Source organism: Parasteatoda tepidariorum, chromosome 7 (genome assembly GCF_043381705.1).
Source record: "Parasteatoda tepidariorum isolate YZ-2023 chromosome 7, CAS_Ptep_4.0, whole genome shotgun sequence".
NCBI classification, from domain to species: domain Eukaryota; kingdom Metazoa; phylum Arthropoda; class Arachnida; order Araneae; family Theridiidae; genus Parasteatoda; species Parasteatoda tepidariorum.
This window is the reverse complement of record NC_092210.1, coordinates 29,281,738-29,303,349: the sequence shown is the minus strand read 5'-3', so window position 1 is coordinate 29,303,349 and position 21,612 is coordinate 29,281,738. Positions and strand designations below refer to the sequence as shown.

The following is a 21,612-nucleotide window of genomic DNA, read 5'->3' as shown; positions in this document are numbered from 1 at the left end:
GCTTAATTAGTGCATTAAAAAGAATCGCTATTAGAAAAAAAAGAGACTTACTAATGAGGTCAACAAATAACTTTGATATTCTGTCATTAAAGAAACTTTGGTTGCCTGGAAAAAATATGTGTTCATTAAAACATATTTATACTGAAAGAAATATTCATAGAATCATAATATATTCCATACCAAAAATTTAAGTTATTTTAATAAAAATCTCCTTAAAAAGCATTCAATGAGATATAAAAAAACTCTACTTATAAGCAGCACACATATACTATATTTGTACACATATACTGCGTACAAATAATTTATTTCTAAAGCATAAAAACGAAATTATTCAGTTTGCAAAACGCAAAACTTTCTTCTTTTACAACTTTTTAAACATATTACTTTTATATACAGGATGCGTTCGTAAAGTAATACCACTGAATTTATTGTTAAGCTTATTCGCATTTCAGCATTCTGAGACCACTTGGATTCAGTAAAAGGGACGGTCAGCTTAAGCATGCGTGAATGTCGCCCTAATATCTCTGACAATCCGGGGGAGAAACTGTATGAAATTTAGTGAAATTGCTTTTGTTTCATTAATAACTATCATCCATGAATTGCCATCAAGTTTCGTATGAACTTCGTTAAGATTTCAGTGGGAAATTTGTCGTGATAAAGACTGTCTTTAGTGATGAGAGTGCGAAGGAACGCTGAGTCAGTCAAAGCCGAAATATATTTCTTCAGGGTTCAACGAAGTTTCTTCTGGGAAGTCATTAAGGATTCTAAAAATGTGACATGTGTGAATGAAATCCTGATCCCATGCCGCCATTTGAATGTTTCTTTAAGGGTGTAGAAATTAAGTAATCCAAAAAATTCTGACTCTACACCGTTTCACCACAAGAAAGCACCATGGTATTCAGTTTTTCAGTTTTCCTCGTGATACACTAGCTTAACCAATTTAAAGGAATTAATGGTTCCCCAGCGTCTAACCTAGACCAAATTTGTTTTTAGTACATCACTTGAAAACTCCCAAGAAAAAATATCAGTCCTGGATAATTAACAATGTAGAGAGGCTTGGACTGAGTCTTATAAGATGATGCTATACTACTGGAGAAAACCTTCATTGCAAATTCTTTTTCAAAAACATACATAATTTAATATTTAAATTGTAGAAAAAATTGAGTTAGGGTCAAACTCTGAGTGAACAATGAAGTTTCAAATCATAATCTCTTTTTTTTTTAAATGTTAAAATACTAATAAATTAATGACAAATTCTCAGGATTGCACAATAGGAAATAAATATTATAACAATTTGTATTGTTATGATATTTTGAGAACATTTCCTTAGCTTTTTAAGTTTCATTGTTTATACTACGTTTGCATAGACTCACATTTTCGAGACTTAAAATAAGGATGGGGTGATACATGATTTGCAATGAAAAATTTATCCCACGGTGCAGCAATATCACTAGGTCAACCTAAAAAATGTCTGTTCTTCCTCCTCGAATGATTAAATGATTCCCCGCGTGCATAAGTTGACAGCCTTCTTAATCAATCAAAACCGGTTTAGGGATGCTGAAACGCGTATGTGTTTCACAATATCTGCAGTGTCGCTATGTTCCAAACACGCTCTTCAGATAAATTAGAACGGATTCGAGAGCGGAAAGGCTTATGAATCGTCTTAGTCACTGCTATGACTATAGTAGCTATGACGTCAAAATACAGGGCTGTTATCGTAAGTATGTTATCGTATCATAGTAACGTCAATATAAAACAGAATTTAAAAAAAAACTTCCTTGATTTATATAATAGTGTTTTTAATAATAATATTTCAAATTCTGTTCACTTACACATGTTCCGAAGTAATTTAGCGTTCATAGTTACTTCAGAGCATGCTTATGTGTGAAGATATGGAATGCAGATTTAGAACTTTCATTTAACATCCCCTGTCTATGCTTTGTGCAAGTTCCTTAAAAATCGAGGCTGTTCTGAGGTGACTGCGCTATGCAGAACGTATTTTAAAGTTCATAAGTAAAACAAAAATAATAACAAATACATAATTAAAAATAAATACAGATAAAGAGCCACATTTATGTGGAAAAGAAAGTAAATATTAATTAAAAAAATTGACTATTATATAGGATTAAAAATCAGAGCCTGTTTTTTTTTATCCGATAAAATTTTTTTATTGTTGTTTAAAAAGTGTTATTAGTTATTTTCGCTTTTCTCTTTATATCATTTTTGGGGGAAAAAAAGCAAGATTCAATATTTCAACCACCACATGCTCACATGTTTCTAAAGGTTTTTATTAGTTTTTTCTTTATTTCTCAGCTAAAACTTAATTTGAAATTATTAAAAAGCATATATCTTCCGAACCTCGTATTAAAAGGTGAAAGAAAAAAAATCATAAAAGAAGAATGAATAAAGGATCATGTAAACTTACATCAATAAATAGCTGCTTCACTCGGGGTAAAGGTAAATCAAGAACAAAATTATTTTCATTTAATTTGTATAAATCTTTCATCATTTTAGAAAAATCTTGACCAGGTTTTGCGTGCCTCAACATTATTTTTATGTTGTGACCTATTCCTTTAGAGGATGGCAACTGTAGTATTTCCTGAAGGCGAATTAAGGCTAAAAAAAAAAAACACATTTGTAAGACATCATGCGCTTTATGGCATAATTAATTGTAATTATTATTTCTTCAAGAATAATACAACAAGCAAAATAATTTGGCATTAAAAGTACGTTTGAGGCCTGTGGTTTTGCTCATAAATATGTTTGGATATAAAGATTTTATGATTCTCTGGTATTTTTAAGGTTAAAAAAAGGTTAAACATTAGTTAAGCATTATAAATTTTTAGGGTATAATTAATTGTAACTATTATTTCTTTATGCAAAAATGAAACAAACAAAATAATTTGGTTTGAAAAGTAAAGTTCGGACCTGTTATTGTTGATTTGCTCATAAATTTGCGTGGTTTTTTATTTCTACAACATAAAAACTTCCTTTCTTCAGTTTCATTTATTTATTAAATATAACATTTAAATAAAATAAGAATAATGGCCCTGGTAAGAGACAAGTAAGGGATAGGAAAATTTATGGTAAAGGTCAAATCCCTTTACAAAAGTTACAAGAGGCAGTGTTCCGTATAACAAAACTTTGCTGCTATAGTTTTTAAATCTTTGTTTCAACGCTCTGTGAAATTTCGATTGCATTCCTACTAATTCCAAAATACACATTTGTCAAGCTTAAATTTTAATGGTTTTAGTAAGTGTAGAAAAGTTTAGATATGACCTAAACATATTCGCAATCTACTTGGAGTGAACTTTTATCAAACAATTCCACTTAATCATATACAGTCTTATCGAAAATTAAAATAAAATTATACACTTTACTGTAAAAACTTTCATTCAAAAGTTATTTTTAGAAAATGCGATTATAAATGAAATAATGTAATTAAAAAATACAATTTAAAAATAAAAGAAAATCGATGCACTTTTGAAATTGTGCTTCACTTTAATTTTGTTAATTTTAAATTATTTTTATCAATATTTTAATTAATTTCGGAGTAATGCATCGCAGATGTATGGAGACCAATGGTGTACAATTAAGTGTAAGAACTCTTCCGCAGATGATGCAAACACTCGGACAATCCTGGATAGCTCATTTAAATAGGTAAATCATTATTACAATGTTTATAAATAAATCTTGAAAAATGACTTTTCAAAAAAAATATGCGCTAAATTCTTTAGGGAGGTGCTGAAATATACTTACCTTCATTGTCTTCATAAATGAGAGTGAATGATTTCCAATTGTGAGTGAGCATGAAATCAGAAAAAGCACGTGCCAGTCCCCGGCTGTCTGGATAGAAATTAATGGAGGTGTTTCCAACCTTGTAACCAGGCGACCAATGCGTTTGTATGAGAGGAATTTCAAAGGTATCACACGTAGATTGTAAAACACCTACATTGGACGGAGATTTTGGACTGATGATGGCGGCCATGCCTTCTTCAAGAAAATCACAAGCTGACGGAAGAAACAATCAAATAGTAATGTTAGATTGTCAAACAAGAACAATACTACTAATATATATATATGTAATATCAGGGCAACAACCTCGATATTTTCGTGAAGTATGAGTCAAAATAACAGGAATAATGAGGCCATGTTGTGCACAAGCTTGTATTTAGTAATCGATGGTGAAGCATAAATCTCATCCCCGCTCTTCCAGCTGGAGAGGGGGAGACACAGTTCCAGTCAGATCCGACGGAGTTTAGTTGGTAAGTATGAAACACCAAAAAACCACGCAAAAACCATTGCTTCCTCTGTTTTATACGATAATTAAAATGTGTAAAGAGGCCAGTCATATTGCATTCCCTGTATTCTTACGCCTCATCAAAATTATTTATTTCTCATAGAAAATCGTTTAATCCTTCCTTATATGGAAGTGAAAGATCTTAAAATAACTCCTCTTTTGAAATATAAATCTAATTATTATTCATTGGTATGTTTTCAACCTTGAAATAGAATATCTACACTTATCCTTTACCAAAGATATTTTATAAAAACGAAAGAGTTTTAATGCCTTTATTAATACAAAAGTATTTATAATTTTTGTATTACATATATATATACAAACAAATTGGTGACGTATATGACATATGATTGGGGAAACTATATTAGTAACATTCACCATTAAATTTTGAACNAGTAAAAAAAAGGAAATCCAAGAATGAATATAGATATATATATATATATATTATGCGTAGCTGATTCAGAACACCTAATATATTGAGAAATAAAAATTAAAATAAGGTATATTTTCATGTAATCAAAAACCGATATTTTATTCTCAATTGAAATAAAAACTTTTTTCAAAGAACATGTTATAAAGTTAGAAACAAATATAGTTTGAGGTTTCTGAGAGCATTAGTAGACAGGAAGAAAAATAAAACATAAAAAAGGAAACTCCTGCAATTGATTCCCCTTTGTATTCTTTAAGGATAGAATCAAACCATACATTCGAACCACGTGTCTCTTGAAGAAGCAAGAAAACCCCTAAGAAAGGGTGTCTATGTGTTTGTTCGAAACACTGTTCACGTCGCATTTCGTTTAGGTTCCCTTCAGCAAAAAAGCAATGCGATCCCATAACAAAGAAATGTTTTAGAATGACATGCCCTTTATTTTTATGTTTTTCAGTGTTTCATGTGTTTACAATAATAGTTCATTCTTTGTTTTGATAGGAAGGAATTCGTGACTTAATTCATCCTTGTCTGAAAATTCGATTGTGTTTACATTTGACTTTATTTTATAACCGGCATTGAACAGCCTACCTAAATCTGAGCTTACGACTATTAGTATTCAACTTTATAGTCTTGCAATTTTGAGCTCTACCCGAACTCTTAAACCAAGTATTGGGAGAAATTAGCCTTGGTGGAAGACTTTTTGATGTAACTAACACGCATTTGCGTTACATGTAGAGGAAAACCGCGAAAACCTAACACAGTTAGATCGACAGCAAAGGGATTGATTCTAAACCATGATCCGTATACCACTGAGGATATTTTGCGTCAGCACTGTTTTCTGTGAGAGCTGGGAGCTGAATTCGTCTCAACCAGCCACCACTGGGATTCAAACCTGGATCAGCTCACTGGGAGGTGGAAGCTCTATCCCTGAGCTGAAAATTTATGTCTTGATATTTATTATCATGTAAAAAATCTATTTATTAAGCCAATTACTCACTAACCTGCCCTACAATTCAAGCGGTTTTAGCTACAATTACTAAAGGGGTGTCTAGGCTCAGTTAAGTGATAAACCACATAAAATGCTATCTGATTAAAATCTGCAGAGTCATCATTATTTTATAGTTACTAAAACTATTTATTATTTAAAATTAAAAGCTTATTTATTATTAAAAAGCTTATTTATTATTTAAAATTAAAGTCTTAAATTATATATTATTTAAAATTAAAAGCATGGTGAATGGTCATAATAAAATTTTTATTCAAGATGAAAAGTTTAAAACTCAATCCCACGCTTAGAATAGTAAACGGTTTTAATGTGTAGCAAATCCTGTTCTACGTTCGACATAAATTATTTAATTACTATAAAAATCCATAAATGCCATACAAGGAATCACACTTTTTAGGGGGCGTTTAGGATAAATGGAGCTGCATATAAAATTATTTCCCACCTTTTACATCTATTTTTGAAACGGACTTATTGTTAAAAAGTATCTGTGTATTAGAAACAAAACTGAATACTCTCTGTTGTTTTGGGAGAAATCACCATTTTGATTGGCATATAATATCAATAAAACTGCAGTAAGATATTTCGTTTAAAAAAAAGTTCGTTTTCTTCATTATTAATCGATTTTTAAGAAAAAACATCGTTAGTTTTTTTAAATAATTACGTAACAGGAAAAAAATAAAGAGCACCACATGTTTTTAGAGGAACATAACCTAGAATGACATTTACAGTATAAAAATCTTAATAAAATCTTTTAAAAAAAAAGCGTATATTTTTCTAATTATACATTATACTTCACGAAAAATAATAATTCACTAAAATAATTACAAATTGAAAACAAAATAATAGAGGATTCTTTTTAGGGGGAAGCCACGATTAAGAGTGGCCTTTAAAATAATTCGGGCGGTATACACGATTTTTAAAAAAAATATGTTTTCCACTTTATACGTTATTTTTAATAAGAAAAATGAATCTATTAATAAAAAGTAAAATTGAAAATTCTTTGTAGTTTTCAGTAAAATCCCCATTCTGAAAGACGTATAAAACAAATAAAGCCGTTCTGGAAGAATCCGTTACAAAAAAAGATAAATTTTTCTCATTATACATATTTTTTCCAAAAAAAGACGTATCCTTAAAAACAATAACGTATCAAATTCACAATGTAGAATATTATATATTTTTGTGGAAAATAACCTATATGAGGCAGTGCTAAAAGCATTTTTAAAAAACTTACATTTTCCATGATATGCATCATATTTTATAAAGAATGATAAATCGCTGAAAATAATAATGTATATGGAACAAAATGGAGAATACTATGTTTTTAGAAGGGGGAATAACAGTTTCTAAAGGCATTTAAAATAAATGGGCCTGTGCATAAAATTTGAAGAAAAAAACACGCCTTCCTTTTTATACATAATTTTTTTTTTTAAAAATAACACATTACTCGAAAAGTAATTTTGTATTAGAAAAAAAATTGAGAATTCTTTGCACTTTTTTAGGAAAAACCACCATTTTTAAAGACGTATAAAATAAATAAAGCTGTTCTTAAATATTTCATTTAAAAAAGACGTACATTTTTCTCATTATACATCTTTTTTTTTTTTTTTAAATACATATCCTTAAAAAAAATAACGTATCAGAAGCAAAATATATAATACTATTTCTTCTTGAGTTAAATAACCAGTATGAGTGGCACTTAATCTAAATAAAGATGAGCAAAAAATAAAAAAATTAAAGAAAAAAACGTACATTTTTCTCATTATACATCATATTTTATAAAGAATGATATATCACTAAAAATAATAACGTATCGGAAGCAAAATGGAGAATACTGTGTCTTTTTAGAGGGAAATTCACCATTTTGAGTGGCATTTAAAATGAATAAAGCTGAAATTTCTCCAGAATGCATTTCTTCTTTCTAGTTGAAAGCCTTCGACAAATAAGATTTTCAAATAATGGAACTTCGATGGAGTAGAAAATGAAGAAAACACAGCTAGGAGAAAATGAACCGTAGTAAGGAATTGACGTTGGAATCACAAGGAAAGGAAAGAACATAATACAAAATGTATTATTTTCCAATGTTAAGTTCTTGCATCAGGAGAAATGACTAGTTGAATATCTTTAAAGAATTAGTTTCATACGCTTATGATTCGAAAGAAAGAAAAAAAAACTTTTCCTTGAGTTTAAGAGTTAAATAACGGCTGAATATTGTTCTCAAATTTATCAAGCTTTGATACAGAATGTTTAATTCTACTTACGCCTTATTTATTTTTTATGTCAGTGTATTAGAATGGAAAATATACTTATAATTAATAATTTAAATTTACAATATTGCTTTTGAGCATGTTTAATTTAAATTTCTACTTGGGCTAGTAAGATTTTTCTAATTGTTTATTTCCATTATTGTTCCTCTACTCTATGTTTTTTTTATTCTAGTAATATTCCTACTATTATTTGCGCTAGCAATGTTAGTAATATTTCGTAAAATTTTATTCAAAATTTTACTGTACTTACATAAAAAAATAAAGTTAAGTGACTTATAATATTATAAGTCAACCTACAGATATTATATTGAATATATATCGCATTTTTTTAAATATCGTACATAGTTCTTTAATGATAATTAATTAATAAATTTAACACTACTTTTTCCTGAACAACTCTTCTGTGAGTAATATGCGACACGTCTTTCTTGGAATAACTATTGGTGGCTTATTTTGTAGAAAAATACGAAGCATTTGTAGTAAAGTTTTTATTTTAGATAATCATACATGGAAGAATACCGTTCTTGTGATTTAATACATTGTCAGCTAGGGAATCATTGATCGCTTGACTATGTACTGTAATTATAAATCGAACTATTATATGCTTCTACATTTCCTTATAATTGCAGGAGTTGATAATGAAAATTAGATTTATGCTGTGAATTATGTTTTTGAAAAATTTATTCTAATCAATATTTAGTTAAAATTAAATTTCATATATGTACGTTTCGTGGAAAAATGTTCTTCTACATAAGTATTTATTTAAATCATAAAACTTAAGATTGATAAAATTTAGGATAATATACAGCATAAAAATTAGATTCTATAACCTTATTTTACAATAAATTATAGATAAAAAGAAGGAAATCTTCAAAATTTTTACTTTATTTTTTATGCATTAGCTTTATATTTGGCAAAATTTAGGCAATTCTCTAAAGTCATTGCTGACTTGTGAAGACTTGCATATGCAATCACAATATGCATCGTCTATGGGAAAAAGTGCAGATTGCGTTCTATTTGGCGAAAATCCAAAAGCATTTCTCATAAAAACATTCAAGAAGAGAAATCGCATGAAGTTCCAGATGGAATGGTGAGTCCGCCATTCAATATATGAGACGATTCTTAAGATAGCCTATTATTTATTTATTTACATTTACTTTTGCTTAAAGCATGAAAAGTAAAGCATATTCTGCGTGACATAAAAATGAAATATTGCTGAAATCACATTCTGCGTTATCGATTTGAAGCCTTCTTAAAAGATTTACTGTTAGAGCCGTTTTATGTAGAGGATTTGCTAATATTATTCATTTGAGAAGCACGGTACCAAGAAAATGATTTTTTTTATTTATTAATGATAGTTCCAAACGCTACAATTTTGTAAAAATAATACTAATGTTAAAAAAAGGTTGCAGGTGAGATTTAAAACAAATTATTTGAAAAAAATTCATTATAGAGACAAGATGTAATCTGCAATTAAACAAATTCATATCTCACTTAAGTTTCAATTAGTATTTATGAATTTCTAAACCTTAAAATTTAAATTTTCAATTAGTAGCTAGTGGCTAGTTTACTCGAATACCTTAGTAGCAACTTTTTCTTCAAACTAATGAGTCGGTGACCACTATCGATTATTCCTTACCATTTAATAGACAATTTTCGCAATTTTTTTTTCTTGATTGGGCTACATTTTATTTTTAAAAAAATTGACCTCTGTAAAAAGCGTATTCATCAATAAAAATAATGTAATTATGTGGCAAAATTTAGTTACACATTATGACTTGAAAAAAATTTTTTTTTAAATATTTGGGGACGCTGAAGCACATTTAATGAATACATTACAACTTTGAATTATATGAATTGTTAAGACTTCTTCTTCCACATGTTTCCATCACGAATTGATGGATTCTAAAGTATCAAAATTTTAAATGAAGGTATTAGACACTGTAATGAAAATTATGTTTTCCATAGTCTCTTTGCTTTGATGCACTTTTATTATTAAGCATTAAAAAAACGAAATATATTTGGGGACACTGAAGCACATTTAATGTATACATTACAACTTTGAATTATATGAATTGTTAAAATTTCTTCTTCCGCATGTTTCTATCACGAATTGATGGATTCTAAAGTATCAACATTTTTGAATGGAGAGATTAGACACTGTAATGAAAATTTTGCTCTGATGCACTTTTATTATTAAGCATTTTTAAAAAAAAAGAAGAGCGAAAAGTGAAAGATTTTATATTTAATTTATCTCACTACTTTCTTTTTGTTTCGCCACATAGCAAGTGGCTACTGGTTATTTTTCGTTTCATGAATTACACTTAAAATTTTTTATGCATAGTTTACGTACACATATATTTATGGATTTAACTTGACATATCAGGTAATTTACAGTTGCCTATCTGGCACAAATTATGTTCTCTAGTATGTGTATATAACAAAATGTAAAAAACACTTTATTTTTAAGAACATAATTCTTACTTTATCTCCTTAATAAAAGTAACAAACATATAGGCAACTGTCTCAAGAAAGGGATACATTCAAAAGGAAATGTATTAGAAGTTTACCTAATTATTACTATACATACTGATATTTTTTTTTAAGTTTTTCAAATAATGAATGATCAATTAACGCGGCTCTCCAAAGACGTTGCACTATGACTGATGTTAATAGCACAAAAATAATTGAAGCAAATCCAGATTTAAGAAATTATTTTTTAATAAACATTTTAATTTTTCGTATTCTTTTGCTCATATGAATTTGTGACTTTGAGCATACGAATTAAAAAAAAACACATATCCATTCCATCTAAACAAAAATATGAAGTATATTGAGTGGAATTATTATAGTTACGTATTGGTGAGATGTTTATTAATTTTGGTAACCGGAAACGTAAATTGTAACAAATGAATGTTATTTTTTGAAAATTATTGAAAAATTTTAAAATGTAATAGTTTCAAAACCGAAGCGTAGTAATTATTGCTTTAAATTTTGAAACATTATGTATTAACTAAATTAAGTGATTATTAAACAGAAATAATCGCATTTTTTAAACTAATAATCGAATATTTTTAAATATTTTCAAACAAAAAATAAACGTACGCCACAAATAGTATTTGATGATTGTTAAATGCAATCAAAACAATAATTCTAAGACGTCAACTATTAGGACTTTATTTTTCCTTCTGGAAAGAAGTTCCACTAATTCTATTTTTGTTTTCAGAAAGCAGCTTGAGATTTGATTACACACCTTTCTGAGTAAATTGTTAAGCCTTTATTTACCCTTGATCTTTGTTTCTGAGAAGAAAATTCAATTACATAAAAGCATAAGATGATCCAGGGAACTGATTTATCTGGTTGAAAGCAATTGAAATTGGATTTAAGAGAAATCTTTACCTTCAAAAGATCCTAAAACTAGGATTTGTTTCACTGAAATTAGGTTTATGAAGAGGTTTAGTGTTACATAGGTTCATTTTCAGCACTTAAAAATCGATATGAAATGTGAATACTATAATTTTTAACCTTGCTCAAAACAGATTTAAATTTCTTAATGGATACGGACAGTTATTTAATTTGAGAAAAATATCCCTTTTTCCACATATTAAATTATAACGATATATTTTTAGTGTTTCAATACAAATCTTGCTTTATACAACATTTGAAACTTAATTTTCTTTTTTATTTTTGAACCGGAACTAAAACTTAATTATCTTTTTTCTTTTTGAATCGGAACTATTTAATGCAATTATGAATTTTCTTCTACACTGTAAGAAACTACTGTAAATTTTACAGGAAAAAAAATTCTCAGGAAAAGTTAAAATATCTACTGTTCTTAACCAATATTCGCGAAACGTAAAAAATTCTCCTTTTCTTATGGACTTTTTCTGTATATTTGACTTTTCAAAGCTTCTAAATTGACAAAACGACTTTTTTCCTTTTTTTTTATTCTAATCATAAAAGGATTAAAACTGCCATGAATTTGAATTCTAGTTTTCGCTATTCAGTTTCGCTTACCTTACAATGAATTAACCTTTTTTTCGCGTTCTTTTAGTATTATTTCAATCTTAATTCTTATTTTTCATCCATTATTTTATGGTTTCGGACATTGTACAAATAAAACTGTGAATCAACTTTATTTTTAAAATGATACTTTATATGGTAATTATGCTTCCTTAAACATAATTTTTTTTGGTAACTTAAGTTGTCAGACAATTTTACATGTGGGGGTCACTATAGTTTTAAATGCTTGTAAAGTTTATAATTTCGTATTGTGTTTTCTGTGGCATGAAATTTTTTAACAGACGTTATGTACTTTCGTATCAGTGATTTAAAATAATATGCTATCGACTTCCCACTCCAGGTTACATTTTTTAAAATTCAGTCTTAGTCAATGTTTGATGATATGTAAAAATTTTATATAGGAACTCATGTCACCATATACCGCTAGGGGCCCTTTACTTTTATGAACTGTTTCTTTGTGTGGTGATGAACAGATCGTAATAGGGAATTGTCTCTAACCGCATATGACGACATTTCCGATATGGGTTCGATGCAATTTAATCTTGATGACCTGGCCTAACTTCCCTCAAAGTTTGACGCTGCATTTACACAAACTTCTGCTCTTTATGCAAAATTTATTACTTTTTAAGATTTTATTTCATAAGCGTCATGGAACAGTTGGCCCAATTTTGGGTTTAAGATTACTAATGTCCAACACCGTAGTCTTGTTTTTTTTAACCCAATCCAGAAGACAAGGGAACTCCTGAATCAAGTATTGTGAGAAATTTGCCTTCATGGAGTATTTTTTGAAGGAACTAACCCGAACTAACACGCATTTACGTTACATGGAGCGGAAAACCACGAAATCCTTCCCCGGTTTGCCTCGTGGCAAAGGGAGTCTGACCCATGATCCGACTACCGCAGAGGATATTTAAGTCAACATTGTGGTAAGTGCGATCCGGGGGTGGTATTCGTATTGACCAGCTATTTATGGGATTCGAGCCCGGCTTTAATGAAGGCCTCATTGGAATATCCCTTGAACCACCACTTCTCACGTTTTGGAATTTGTACATTTCGATAAAGATAAAAAAAATGACGAAAACTGTCATTTAAAAAACCTGTAACTTCAGGAGCAAAACTAAATACAGAATTGAATAGGCGATGCCAAGTATAGATATCAATGCAAAAAAAATAATAAATAAATCCCATTGTTCTTTATTCAAATTTATAAACTGAAATTTAAAACGTTACTATTTCTATGATAACATTATATGCTTCGGAACTTACTTAATTAGAGAAAAAAATATTTCTATTTTCTTTTCTTTTACTTTTTAAAGCATTATTTGGAGAAAATTTTTTTATCAGTTTTCTAACCATATAGTTATGTAAATGATATTATACTACTTATAACTGTTGATAATTAAATTATGTTCTTAATAAAACAGTCGAAATTTCAAGTTCATTAAAATAAATATGCTAAGTTTCTTTTCGGAACCAATTGAAAATCAGAATCATGTGAGTAATAATTGACATTACAGCATTATTGTTTGCTAATTTATTGTTTTTTAGGTAAAAGAACTTTTCACATGCTCTGGAATGGCAGTGCCATAAATAAAAGTGCTAATTGCATTATTGACCTTTTAAGGGTGGTACAAATGTTACTTTTTGAAGAAAAAAATGAGTATTGGAAAGAAAAACATAAAATATCAATTAAATGTTAGTAACAGTATTGTGATATCTTCTATAACCTTTAAAACTCTATATCCAGTGGTTATAAGTACACTTGCTTAAAAAACCATTACTTACTTGCAAAGACACTTATATCAATGTATTTTTTGGAAATAAAAATACCATTTCTGCGAAATGACTCTAAAAATAAACTTTTGTCTTATCCAGTGACATTAAAAAATAACAATCTCATAAGTAAAGAAATACTTGGCAAAAGGACAAAAGTTTTTCTCGTCCATTCTTCGACAAGCATAGAAAAGAGCGCTTTTCTTTTTATCTTCTTTTTGAATCAAAAGAAAACCGACTAAGAGTATTTATCTTCCTAACTCTGCAGATGTAACTGCTTTCTGGAACTAATTATGGAGTTTTAAGTTTCTTCATCTTAAAATAGACAATTAAATATTTCATTTCAGCTGAGCCTGTTAGAGACAACTTGATAATTTTTTCTTTACTTAAATTATTTTAGGAATTGACTGATTATGAATTATTTATATTGTTGGAAGAATTTAATTTTACCAAGTTACGCTTTCACTGAAATAACTACTTTAAACATTTTCAGCTAAGTTAAATATACATTTCCAAATAAAAATTTAAAAAAGATTTAGTGTAAGCAATAGTTATTTTAAATACAAAATTAATGTAATGCAAAATTAGCATAAAATATTCATGTGAAATGTGGCAATACTTAGACAATATGCTACTGTTTCAATGTTAATATAAAGTGCCTTGTAACGAAATTCATTTACAAATATTAAAAAAAAAATAATAAACTTTGCATTGCTATAAAATAATTTAATTTTAAAGAAATGTCTACACACGCGTATAAAAACACGAATTCGCACAAATATTTTATGCGCATTGAGTAACGAAAATAATATTGTAACTTTAATTTCTATAATAATTTTGGTCTTAGCAATTTTTTTTTCAATCCCGCAGTGGACTGATTGTAAAGACATGATTCCCAATAGAGCTCAGTAGTCAAGCAACACTGGCTGCCGTCAATCAACGGTTCATATCATAAGCGGGTCAATAAATGGTACCACGTTAATCAGCCTGCATATGAACTGAGGGTAGACGGTATCGGTCCTCGTAAGCAATTCGACCGTAAAGTGCTTGACTTCGTGTGCAGGTCATCGGGCTACCAAAGCGGGTGAGCCACCCCCTCTGATGAGAATCAAAATTGTGATAGCATGTATTCGGACCCTCCTTAGGGATGTTTCGCATACCGATAACCCATTCTGCAGCTCTAGTGCGACGTAAATAAAATACCTACCTACCAAACCACTTAGCCATTTTTTTCTTAACAATTATATTCTGAACAGTATTACAGTTATTAGTTTCTTCTGCTTTAAATAAACACTATATTTATTATATATTATATATTTAATATTATATATTTGATAATATATATTTATATAATATATATTATTATTATATATTATTTTATTATATATTATTTTATTATATATTCTTATATATTATTAATATACTTTCAACCATATATGAAAGTAATGTGGTTTACAATTGGAATAACATGTAAATTTATTCCATATTGTAATGTAATTCTCTAAGTGAACATCAGCATAAAAATAATAAGGATTCTATATGAATACCATTGTAAAAACAATTTTAATAAAGTTTTTTAAAAAATAATGAAAAAAATCGGATTAAATAAAAAAAACTTAGTTGTGGAAAAATATTTGTGGAATTTTATAATTTTCTAATAGTTTTTAGTAATAAAATCGATTCTACTATAATATTATTGCAATGTAGCATTTCTTATAAAAATACAATTATACATTGTTAGAAATATTTTTAAAGGATTAAAAAAATAATACCAAACACTTTTGAGAATCAGAAAGCATGTGTGCATATAAAAAAAAGAAAATCACTACATTGTGGCAAAAAACAAATACATTGTGATGAAAAAATATCGAAGGAAAAAAAAACTCGCAGAAGAATTTATCCCAACGGACACCAGATGGCGTCGTTTTTCTCTTAGATAGTCATCCCAAATGAGTCTACCATATAACGTTCAGAGGCTAACGAGGTGATTTGTCCAGCAGCACTACTCGAGAGGCCTTATCATCGGACACTCACTATTTAAGTAAAAAAAAAAAATATCCGGTGTGGCGTAGTCAGAAACTTTATTGTCATGAGGCGAAGAAACTTGGAAACGGTGTCCGAAGAAAGTGTTGACAGAGTTCTAATGTATGATATATCTGTTTACTGAGTTTTTTTCCTTTCCTGTTCGTATTTTCTGCTTAACTTTCTTTCCTTTTGCAAAGAACAATATCTTTCGTAGCATATACATTTATATTTATTTTGTTTGGTATGGCTGTTACAGATAAAACGAACATACGTAAATAATTTTTCAAATGTTGTTTCATGTGATATCAGGAGTAAAAAATAAAATATGTGTTACGCTTTTGAATCATATGTTCAGTTGATACATATAACACTCAATCAGGCATCTCTCTCTGCTGCTCCTTGCCCTCAATTATTGCTATTCATTGCTTTCTTATCAAAACAACAATAATATTGCATATAATCAGATAATTGATGATTTACAAATCAACTTTCTGTTTTTACAATTCTTGTAACAAATTCTGAGTGAGATCAATGCAAATCTAACATATCTGTGTTTAATTTAGGATATGTAGAGATATACAATAACACATATTCCATTTGTTTGACAGTGTAATTTAATAAAACATTTTTTCAAATGATTTTGTATGAATAATGTTTTCACCATACAAAATCAAGATTTATCTTAGAGCATTAATGGACACTCATTTATGATACTGAGCAGAAAAGCTTTGCTGTCGAACTCTCGAATAACTTATTTGAAATTTAAGCAAATAATACTATAAAGAAATAATTCTTTTTTTTTCATTAGGCGATATTCAAGTAAGCATTATGCGCGCTACGTTTCGCTATACGTTAGAAACGTTTCGCACACAAATTAATTAATGCTGTTTAAATTTTCAATGCATGGGTTTTTCAAATTCGACTATTATTTGTTTCGGAATAATTTGGAGGCAGTTTTGTTAAATTTTTAGTGCAGTTTTTATTATAAAAAGCTTAATGTAATTTTCTTAATTTTTGCTTAAGTAAAGCCAAAATATGTTATAACTAGTTTCAAGATGTTCTCATAGAGTAATATAATGCTTATCAAAGAAAATTAACAATAATTAAACAAATGATTGATTTTATTACAAACTTACAATGAAATCTGCACTGTGTTGTGTATACATTAGACACAAACTCCACGGAATTAGGCCATCGAGGCCTTCATACAATTTAAGAAAATGGGCACTGTTCTTTCAATTCCATGCAAAGTCTTAATTTTCAAATAGCTGACTTAGATTAAATTTTAATTTTCTTTTATTTGGAGAAAAAGAAATAATAGGAACCCCAGCATTTATACACAAAAAAATCAATAAATGAAAAAAAAATGCAATAAGGAATGGAATAATGGAATATCTATCTATATCTATCTATCTATCTATCTATCTATATATATATATATATATATATATATATACATACTTAGATAGATAGATTCTTAGAATAATAGATTTTTATTTAAATACAATGTTAAATAATGAAATAAAAAAATTCAATTCCTTAAATTTAAGCTCACATCTGGTATTCTATAATTTGTAATCTGGATTTAGAATGCAAGCAATACTTTTTTGTAGTCAAATAAATTAACTACATAAGTTTAAAAATTAATTAATGCAAAATTAAATAAATGTTCTTTCAAATGAAATAAAGAAATTCATCTGGCACTAAACATTCCAATACTCATTCAAAATTCTCACAAACGTTTTAAACGTAGTTGAATAATTTTTGCTACATTGATTTTTCACAAAAAAAGTAAAAACTTACAAATTACAAAAAGAAAAAAGCACAAAAATCTTCATCGTACGAAGTTTTCCTGAAGGATTATTTTAAAGTAAGAAACAAATGGAAAAAAAAAGTATTTCACTCATTGATATAATGTCAAATTAATGTTTTCATGATCAAATCTGTTTCTTGAGCATACTTCTCTCGAAATACATTAGTAAAAATTATAAAAAATATTAGCATTTTCTTTAAGAAATAAATAAAGAAATGCCTATGTTCCTTAATATATATTCCGACTAGAAAAACATAACCAGCTGTTCACCATTAATTATATACCGATTGATTTTCTGATATTGATCTTAGAAAAATGGCGAAAATGTATTTCCGATCATATTTTATGCTCTTACAGGAGAAAGAACGTTAGAGTAATTATAGTGCAAATATAAAATGACTGAAAAAATTTGTTTTTGCGTAAAAAGAGTATATTGTTTCAATTTGGAAATATTTTTAAAGCTATCACAAAGTTGCATTTGAAAGTATTTACTGCGTTTATCGAAAAAAATTATTTACCAAGTATTCGAATAATGAAAGTATGACTTAAGAAAAGAATTATTTGCAACGAATTATTTCTTTCCTTAACTTTTGAATCACAGATTTAAGAATTTTAACCAAAAATCATACTTATTTAACTTTTACCATAAAAAGTGAATCAGAACGTAAAATAGCTGACACAAAAACCTTAATCAGTTCTCACATGGGTTGGAGCAAAAGCAATAAAACTAAAAAATAAGTAAATTAATAAATAAATTATGTTTATTGCTTTTGTGCCAGTTTATATGCATTTTTCACAACTTACTCACATTAATATTTTCCTAATAAAACTTATACGTAAAAGCTCGTATTTGAGCGAACTGATATTTAAATAAAATTTGATATAAAATTTGTGTCTTATTTAAAGTCAGAAATTATTCATTTAAAATTAAATTTTTCTCTTTTAGAAATAAAATGTATCTAAACAAACATAATGGAAGCATTAATGGTAGTAGTGGTGTAATTTCTTAGTAGACACGTAGTGTTTGTAGTGTTGTATACGTAGTTCGACAATTATTTACACACACACACACACAGTTAATGCTTTATTAAAAATACTCTGCGCTCCACGTCACCCCCTTGCAAAAATGCAGCTACTCTACAGAGTTGAAATAAGGTGTGTCAAATGAGAAAATCTTCCTTTATAAACTAAACATGAATTATTTTTGAAATTCCTATTTAATCGAAAGTTTTTTTAAATTTTAGGTGTTTTTTCATGAGATTTTCTTACTTTATCTGCTTAAAATGATGATTATTTATCCATTTATGCCAGAAATTTTATTTATCTGACTCGAAATCTCTATTTCATGGGCTTACGTTTGAGCTGATGGTGTTGAAAATTATAAAAAGAAGAGAGAGACTGAGTCTGAGGTTGCTAGATGTTGTTGTTTCTAAAGTCACTTGCCATTATCAACAAGCCTGCTTAGTGAATCCAAGCTAATTTAAGGCAAAGGGTGCGTTTTTTGTCTGCCAATGGCACCAACTACAACCAAGAATAAGGCTTCAGTCACACATTCGTCACAGACTGTTTATAGGGCAGTCCCATTCATGCATATGTTCATCAATACTAAATTCGTAATTTTGACCTGAACCAGGGAACGATTAATCTCCAATTCAGCACCCCAAGAGGTATAATTTGCTATGAGACCTGACAGATTTACAGTGCACCTGTCACCATTTACTGTACATAAATTCTTTGGCCAGTGGGATCGAACTCACGACCTCTTGGACCGAACACCTAACCAATCGTCATCTCAGCCAATGTTACTAGATAAAAATGTGATTTTTCTAGATAAAAATCTTCATATTCATATTGAAATTATTAGAAGAAAAAGGATTAATTCAAGAGAGATTAAAAAAAAACTTTTATAATGATGAAAGTTTCGTTAATGAGTACAAATACTTCTTGTTTATTTATTTTTTATTCAGACACTCTAAATTCTTAAATTTAAATTTTCTCTGGAATGCAGTTGATTAGTTCACATATCCAGGTAATGATTCATATCTCTACGTTTAAAATCTAAAAGAGATATTTTTGAATAAAATGATTGCAATAATATATTTTATCCACAAAAAAGTTTTTTTGTGAGAAATTTTTTATTTTAAAGGAAAAAAAGTAATGATGAAGCAGTCACGGATTTTATTGTGCATAGCGCGCCAGGGGTGGAACTTCCAAGTTTATTGATAAATTTTTAATTCTGCTCCCTGGGTTGCCTGTACATGGTAAGCATACACGCGTCATCAATTAAATTATTGAGTGTTTATCGAATAGCCATCAAATTAAATCAAATTTTTATTATTTATTTCGCAGTTTTCAATTATTCTAGATTTTACAGTCTGCCCTGATCTGGATGGGGTTTATCAATCACATTTTTATGCGGAATAATTAAAATAGATTATGAAAAAAAAATACTAAATAAATAAACTAACACACAATGTTTAGATACATGTAAAAAAATATTATTTCCATTCATTTCTTTTAATCAACTTGATCGACAATAACTGGTATTTTGAGATCCCTATTCGGGACTCTTTTTCAAAATTTCCATACCCCTAATTTAAATTATTCGCATGCAATAATTCAAAAACCTGTCATTATTATTTCAGAATGCTCTGACTACATTTATTATAAAATGTGTATATTTATTTCAAATTATTTTAAATTATATTGGAAGGGACATAGAATAAATCTAGGAAAAAAAATACCAATATAGAACTATCTAAAGTCCAAGATAAACGTCAAAGTAAAAGCATAATTTAATAATTAATTAGCAGCCTTTAACGTCTTGTTTTCCTTATACAAAGAACACTTGACTTCACGGCTTCACTTCGATCATTATGTGAACGGCTAAAGTTCTCTCTCTATGTATAGATTTTCTTTATTTAAAGATTTATCTTACTTTAAAAACATCATTAACATAAAGAAATTAAATTTAAATAATAAAATAAATAAAATATTAAGCACGAAGTATATAAAAGTAATTTGGAAACATCTCGCTCTAATCTATGTCTAAAAATATAAATACACGGTATTACTTGATTAGAAAATCTCCTTATTTTCAGAAAGATGTTGAGGGAAATAAAAGTCCACATATTTCAAGCGCCCAGAAATAAGCGCCCATTCTCAAAACGTGACAGACGTGAATGAGAAAAAAAAGTGATTTAAAGCATGAATCGTAAAGTTGCCAGCAACGAAAAATGGGGAAATAAAGGTGAGAAACAAAAACACATGCAGTTTTACTTCATGTCTTGCAAGTAATGAGTATGGTTGCCCATTTTTGAGCGCTTGAAACACGTCGACATTTATTGCCAGTTGCTTATTTTTGAAACTTATGAAGTTTTTTTTTAGACAAGTAATATCTTACCGGCACAGTTTCTTGATATTATTTATTTAATGCACATACATGGTGCTTTAAAAGAGAAAAAAAAATATATCAAAAAAATGAAAGGAGTAATCGGGCATTAAAAAGTAAAAAAACTGCATTGCAACTTACGATACCTAATTCAGACTAGTTTTTTTTTTTCAAACAACTATATAAATACATACCTGTCTTAAGAGCACGGAAGCTGTCTTGTGGAGGAACTTGTCTCGTTCTTGCTTGTAATTTTTTTCCGGGAAGATTTAATCCATCCGAGTTAATCATTTCTATAGCCTTTCTAAAAGCTAACTCTTGTTGACTTTCATTTGTTTCAAATAGGCCACCTGTAAATAAAACACAATCTTACTGCTTTTATTTAAATATAATAACCCATATATACTTAACTGATATGGGTGTGTGAAGTTGTCAAACTTAAGTTTGAATTTTATCTTCAAACGTTTGTTCATTGTAGGAAATTGCTAGCCCATGTTTGCCCTCCAAAAGTTTTTGTTAGCCCACCCACCATAAAATATGTTATGACTATCTGTTTCCAACTTCAAAACTTTGCCAAAATTGGTTTT

General features: G+C 28.6%; 1 protein-coding gene across 1 annotated transcript in view; it reads right to left on the bottom strand.

The window, feature by feature from the left end:
* Nucleotides 1-21,370, bottom strand: part of LOC107446820 (glutamate receptor ionotropic, kainate 2) — a 45,625-nt gene extending 24,255 nt beyond the window's left edge. Inside the window, exons 1-4 of the mRNA XM_021144471.3 lie at nt 21,220-21,370; nt 3,760-4,011; nt 2,426-2,616; nt 52-105 (exon numbers count right to left, since the gene is read on the bottom strand). Of these exons, the coding sequence (XP_021000130.2) occupies nt 52-105; nt 2,426-2,616; nt 3,760-4,011; nt 21,220-21,316 (594 nt within the window). The 5' untranslated portion in view covers nt 21,317-21,370. The remainder of the gene's footprint in view (nt 1-51; nt 106-2,425; nt 2,617-3,759; nt 4,012-21,219) is intronic.
* Nucleotides 21,371-21,612: the final 242 nt, after the last annotated feature.